Below are 6,582 nucleotides of genomic sequence, written 5' to 3'. Positions count from 1 at the left end.
CGGAGGAGGTGGGGCCCTGGCCCCCTCTGCAGAGTCCTGGGGTGACCTCTGCCAGCCAGAGCCGGTTTGCCTGCCCCACGCTCAGGTGCTGCCCGGGTGCCTCTGGCGGGGGCTGGACTCGGCCTTCTCTGCTAGCCTTAAAGGGGACTTCGCTGCTAGCCCGTAGGTGGGGGCGGAGTCAGCGCCGAGCCCGGACCCGTGGCCCCCGTATTCTTTTTGGCCGCTTTATTTTTTTCCCCACGCACCCTGGCCCCCTCGGCAGCCTCTCTGCCACGGCAAGCCCAGCTCTGGGGTCCACGGGCACTGACTTATTTCTTCCTTCCTTCCACGTGCGCCCACTTAAAAGACCTGTACCGGTCCGGGGCACAGCAGAGCGGGGAGGACGCTGCCTCGCACCCGTGCTCAGCCCTCCGCACCCCACCGGGTCGCGAGCCCCGCCCAGAACGATCCCTGGGCGCCGCGGGTGGGACCCCAAAATAAAAGACCAACAAAACAACCATCCCCCGCACCCCAGCCGCACGGGTCCGAGCCTTGGTCCGTGCTCAGGCCTCCCGGCACGCGGGACCCGCCTGTCCCCGGGAACCCGTCGGATGCCAGCGGCCGGCTCCGGAGGCGGAGGGCGTGGCCTGAGCTTAAGGGCGGGGCCTGGCTTGGGGGCGGGGCCTGGGCGCAGGGGCGGGGCTGCGCGGCGCGGCCGGGCCTGAGCTTGGGCAGGCGCGGACGGGGGCGCCTGCGCGTAGGAGCGTGGACTGGGTTCAGGGCGGGGCGGGGCCGGGCGCGGGCGGAGCCGGAAGCGGGGCGGTGGCCTGACTTGGGGGCGGGGCCTCCGCGGAGCCGGCGCGGCGCGGGGAATCTGACTCCGGGGGAGAAGGGCGTGGCCTGATCTTGGGGGCGGGGCCGGAAGCGGGGTGGGGCCTGACATCGGGGCGGGGCCCTCGCTGGGTCGGCGTGGCTCCTGCGCGGATGGGGCGTGGCCTGAGCTCGGCGGCCAGGCCGGCGCGGGGCAGGCGCGGCAAACACAGCCCCGGCGGGGGGCCGTGGCCTGAGTTCGGGGGCGGGGCCTGCCTCGGGACGGGCGCGTAGCGGGGAACACGGCTCTGGCGTGGGCGTGGCCTGAGCTCGGGGCGGGGCCTGCCGCGGGGCGGAACCGGCGCGGGCGGGCGCGGGGAACACGACTCCGGCGGCGGGGGCGTGGCTCGAGATCGGGGGCGGGGCCTGCCTCGGGCGGGGCCGGCGCAGGGAACCTGGACTCCGGAGGCGGGGCCGTGGTCTGAGTTCGGGGGCGGGGCCTGCCTCGGGCGGGGCCGGCGCAGGGAACATGGACTCCGGAGGCGGGGGCGTGGTCTGAGTTCGGGGGCGGGGCCTGCCCCGGGGCGGGGCGCGGCGCGGCGCGGGGGAACAAGGCTCCGGCGGCGGGGGCGTGGCCTGAGTTCGGGGGCGGGACAGGCCTCGGGGCTGGGCCGGCGCGGGGAAGAGGGCTCAGGGTGAGGGGCGTGGCCCGAGCTCGGGGGCGGGGCCCGCCTGGGGCGGGGCCGGCGCGGGAAACAAGGGCTCCGGCGGCGGGGGGCGTGGCTCGAGGCCGGGGGCGGGGCCGGCGCGGGGGACCTGGACTCGGGCGGCGGCGGGGCGGGGCCTGCCTCGGGGGCGGGGCCTGCCCCGGGGCGGGGCCGGCGCGGGGGAACATGGCTCCGGCGGCGCGGGCGGCGCGGGCGCGCGGGGCGGCGGGCGGCGCGGGGCGCGCGCTGGGCGGCGGCGGCGGCGGCGGCGGCGGCGGGCGCCGCTGAGCGCCGCTGAGCGCCGCTGGGCCATGGTGCTGTCGCGGCGGGTGCAGCCGCAGCAGGCGGAGGCGGCGGCGCGCGAGCCGCGGGGCCTGGCGCTGGAGATGGAGCGGCTGCGGCAGGCGGCGCGGGACCCCCCGGCCGGGGCCTCGGCCTCGCCGTCGCCGCCGCCGTCGGCCTGCTCGCGCCAGGCGTGGAGCCGCGACAACCCGGGCTTCGAGGCGGAGGAGGAGGAGGAGGACGAGGCGGACGAGGAGGTGGAGGGCGAGGACGGCGGCATGGTGGTGGAGATGGACGTGGAGTGGCGGCCCGGCGCGCGCAGGGCGGGCGCGGCGGGCGCGCGCGGCCGCGGGCTCGGGGGCTTCCCCGGCGCGGGCGGGCGGCGGCGGCGCGACGAGCCGGGCCCGCCGGGGGGCAGCCCCGGGCCCGCCGGGGACCTGCGGCCGCGCCACCGGCCCCGGGACGCGCCGCCCGCGCCCCCGGCCTGGCCCGAGAGGCTGCGACGCGGGCTCCGAGGTGAGCGCGCGCGCGCGGGCGGGCGCCCCCGGGACCCGCACCCCCGCACGGCAACCCCTGCGCCCCGCACAGCGCCCCCAGGACCTGCGCCCCCGGGACCCGCACCCCGCAACGCAACCCCTGCACCCCCGGGACCCGCACCCCCGCACAGCATCCCCGGGACCTGCACCCTGAACGGCAACCCCGGGACCCGCACCCCGCATGGCACCCCCGGAACCCGCACTTCCCACGGCACCCCTGGGACCTGCGCCCCTCACTGTAACCCTGGGACTTGCACCCCCGGGACCCGCACCCCCCGTACCTGCACCCCGCACAGCACCCCCGAGACCTGCGCCCCGCACAGCGCCCCCGGGACCCGCACCCCCGCACCGCAACCCCTGCGCCCCGCACCCCGCACGGCACCCCTGGAACCCGCACTTCGCACGGCACCCCTGGGACCTGCGCCCCGCATGGCAACCCCTGCGCCCCCGCACTGTAACCCTGGGACTTGCATCCTCGGGACCCGCACCCCCGGTACCTGCACCCCGCACGGCACCCCCGGGACCTGCATCCCGCACGGCACCCCGGGACCTGCACCCTATACTGCAACTCCGGGACCTCCATTCCTGGGACTTGCACCCCCTGGGACCTGCAGTTCCCGCACCGCACCCCCGGAACCCGCACACCGCACGGCACCCCCGGGACCTGCAGCCCCCGCATTGCGCCCCGCACCGCACCCCTGGTACCTACACCCTCTACTGCAACCCCGGCACCTGCATTCCTGGGACTTGCACGCCCCGCGACCTGCAGTCCCGCACGGCATCCCCGGGACCTGCACCTCGTACTGCAGCCCGGGGACCTGCATTCCTGGGACCTGCAGCCCCCGCACTTCACCCCCTCCCCCGGGACCTGCACCTACACCGCACCCCAGGGACCTGCATTCCCGCGCCGCCACCCCGGGACCCGGGCCATGGACCGGGTCCTTCCCTCGGGGACGCGGGGAGCAGGATTCTCGCCTCTTAAAGCGCGGTGGGAGGCGAGGAGGCCCGTCTGCAGGTCCCCAGCCCGACAGGTCAGGGCGGTGGCGCTGTCCGTCCGCGTGTCCCTGTATCCCGGGGATGCTTGGGGACCGCCCGGACCCGCCTCCCTGCGCATCCCTGCCGTGGTACCCACACCCGGCCTGCAGGGAACCTCCGGAGCCCTGGTCAGCTTTGCTAACTCCGGGCCGGGTCCGGAGGCCATTGCAAGGGAAGGTTCGCGGGGAGCTAAGCTTGGGAGTGGGTTTCTGAAGCCCCCAAAGGCACCCCTGCCCCTGAAGGTGGCCGGAATGGACCGTCTTCAGGTTCCTGTTTAGGAGGATGGGAAGAGCAAGCTGGATCCCGTTTTTCTGCGAGGCTTAGCCCGCATCATCCTCGGGAAGTTGTTCCTCTTTGCTTTGCTCCTCCAATGACCCACCTGCAAAAGTTTCCCCGTTGTTAGGAAATCTGTTACTTTTGCAAATCTTAAACCCCAAACCATCCAGCTGTTGGTATCGGACGGTAAGGGAGGCCAAGCCGGGTCTGCCTGATGATACTAAACAAGTTTCTTCGCCTCACTTTTTACATTAAAATAAAAAAACAGTCGTAGTAGTAAGTCCCTGATGGAGGAAAATTAGATGAGATGCGGTAAATTATAGCAAGTGTCAGAAACCATGTTCTGAGTTTTATAAATTTAAATCAAACACTCTAAATATTCATCTTGAGTATTCTAAATACTCATTCTTTTGCCCCAGAAAGGGCTTAATTTGATTCAGTGTGGTGGAAGACAGCCTATGTAGATGAGTAAGGTACCAAATACTTTTTTTTTTTTTGAAATTTAGAACTGTGTAGGTGATGCATGATTTTATTTTCTTTTTAATTTATTTATTTTTTGCTTTTTGGGTCACACCTGGCAAGGCACAGGGGTTCCTCCTGGCTCTGCACTCAGGAATTACTCCTGGCAGTGCTCAGGGGACCATATGGAATGCTGGGAATTGAACCCGGGGCATCTGTGTGCGAGGCAAACGCCCGACCCACTGTGCTATCACTCCAGCCCCGGTTTTATTCTATATGATTTTGTTTTTGCTTTTAAAAATCATGATCTCTGTGAAAAGTTTCTTGTAAGTGACAGTTAAGTCACATGAGTCAGGTTTAATTCAGTTAAAGCGTTTGATCATATACTTCACTCTTTGAATAAACTAGTGAATCGTAATACGTGCTCTTATTTGAGGATATTATCCAAATTTATTTAAACAAAATTTTCAGAAAATTTGCTTAGATCAAAATCCCCAGTCGGGGCTGGAGAGGTAGTATGGAAGGTCACGGCCCACCTTGGCTCAATCCCCAGCACCCCACAGGGTCCCCCGAGCACCAGGGAGTGATCCCTGACTGCAGAGCCAGGAGTAGTCCCTGAGAGCATCGCTGGGCGTGGCCCTGCTCTTGGGGTTGGGAGGATCCCTTGCCCGAGTTTATCCGTGGTCTGATGAACTGGAACGTGGACTCAGAACACCTGAATTACCAGAAAGCATGGGATCAACTCCTGCTTCCTTTAATGAGTGGAATCGCATCTTGCGGTCGTTGAGCGAGCGGCGTCTCTTGCCTTGGGCGGCACCGGTGTGGGCCACACGGTAGGCAGACGCAGACAGCGAAGCCCATGGCTTGAGCTGGACGTGCTCGGCCAGTGCCTGGACCGCGTACGCAGTGCCCGGGTGAGAAGCTAGAGTAGCGTGCGCTGTCGGAAGTTCGGGCCGCTGAGGTTTGGAGTCGTTGGGAATTCCCCTGCAGCCTTGGTGAGCGAGTTCATGCGACTCCCATGCCCTGGGCCTGGTTTACTGTGCAGAAGGGAAAGGGTGAACCCAGCCGCCCGCGTTCCTGCTTGCCCGTGGCCAGGATGGTGGGGGACTCTTAGCAGAGTGAATTGTCTATAGAGGGATGTTTGGGGCCCGACTCGGGACTGACATCCCAGGATGACCGGGAGCTGTGGCAGAGTTTGCGGGTAGCAGAAGGTGGGGAAAGGGGCCTGGGGTGGCCGGAGCACTGCCAGGGAGGCAGGGACGCCGGGGCCAGCAAGGCCACCGCCGTGAGGACCAGGAGGAAGGGGGCAGAGGCCCCCCGCACTCTCCAGACAGACCTACGCTCTGAGTTTGTTCTGCTCGTGGCCTCCTGGCCAACAGAAACTCTTGTGTGAGATGTCAAGGTCTCTTTCCAAAACTGTATTTTGTTTTTTTGGGGGGGCACACCCAGCGATGCTCAGGGCTGACTCCTGGCTCTGCATTCAGGGGTCCCTCCTAGAGGACTTAGGGCACCGTACCAGGTGCCGGGGATCAAACCCAGGTCGGCTGCGTGACAGTGTCGGCCCTCGAGTGTGTTCGGTTGTCCTTGTTGAAGTCGGGCCGTGCTTGTCCCTAGAGAGATACGGAGGCGCCCACTGTGTGTGTTTTCTCTCCTTTCATACCGGAGCCGTCCCAGAGCACTGCTGATGGGATTCCCCCCTTCCCAGTTACTCTGGGGGACCCTCACCATTTGCAGCACTCGATCCCTCCCCCCTCCCCCCGGACACAGTGTCCAGTGAGAAACGACCCCGCTTGTCACACGTTTCCCTGAGCTCGAGTCTGGCTCTCTCACGCGTGTTCCCAAAGCGCAACCCCGCAGTGCTGCGTCTCCTGCGTCCAGGGCTCTGCCGGCCGATGCTGGGGTCGCTGCCGCCTTTTAAACGGCTTCTTTTGACCTTCCCTGGGTTACTCCAAACCTCCCGTCCTTCCTTTCTTTTCCATTTCTGTTTGCGCCGTGAGTTCGAACAAACGTGAGTTTGTATCTTCATTGCTTTGGCACTTTTTTTTTTTTAACGGAGCATTGCTCCTTCTGGGGCTCGTTCTGAAGCTGCGCGAGGAACAAGGTGTGTGCGGCCAGCACTCACGGAGGCCACCCGGGTTCCGAGTGAATAGTGGGAGCCTCTGCTCGGGGGGGGGAGGGGGGGGAGCAACTGAAGGGGTAGGGGAGGGTCCCAGGAAGAACCATGCCAGACCAGCCTCGAGGCAGGAGCGGGATCTGCAGATGGGGCGGTGTTGGGTGTGGGAAGCCCGTGTGTGCTCCAGCAGGCTCGGGGAGCCCGGGGCGTCGTGCAGGGGGTGCAGGTCAGAGACACGCAGAGTGTGGCCGCGGGGCAGGGGGCCAAGCCCGAGCCCCGATGGCTGCCAGGTCGCGGGAGCCCGTCGAGAAGCTGAGTCCGAGGGCTTGTGTCTGTCCCCTCCCCGCTGAGGGCCCGAGGGCGGGACACGGCCTTCCTCTCCTGG

At 67.0% G+C, this 6,582-nt stretch overlaps 1 protein-coding gene across 1 annotated transcript in view; it reads left to right on the top strand.

Moving 5' to 3' along the window:
• The first annotated feature begins 1,800 nt into the window (after nt 1-1,800).
• The window catches only part of PKD2 (polycystin 2, transient receptor potential cation channel), a 30,853-nt gene continuing 26,071 nt past the window's right edge, over nt 1,801-6,582 (top strand). The window contains exon 1 of the mRNA XM_056111299.1: nt 1,801-2,294. Within this exon, the coding sequence (XP_055967274.1) occupies nt 1,808-2,294 (487 nt within the window). The 5' untranslated portion in view covers nt 1,801-1,807. The remainder of the gene's footprint in view (nt 2,295-6,582) is intronic.

Source organism: Sorex fumeus, unplaced genomic scaffold (assembly GCF_029834395.1).
Source record: "Sorex fumeus unplaced genomic scaffold, SorFum_2.1 ptg000013l, whole genome shotgun sequence".
NCBI classification, from domain to species: Eukaryota; Metazoa; Chordata; class Mammalia; order Eulipotyphla; family Soricidae; genus Sorex; species Sorex fumeus.
Note: the sequence above shows the minus strand (reverse complement) of the source record. Positions and strands in the feature narration are given on the sequence as shown.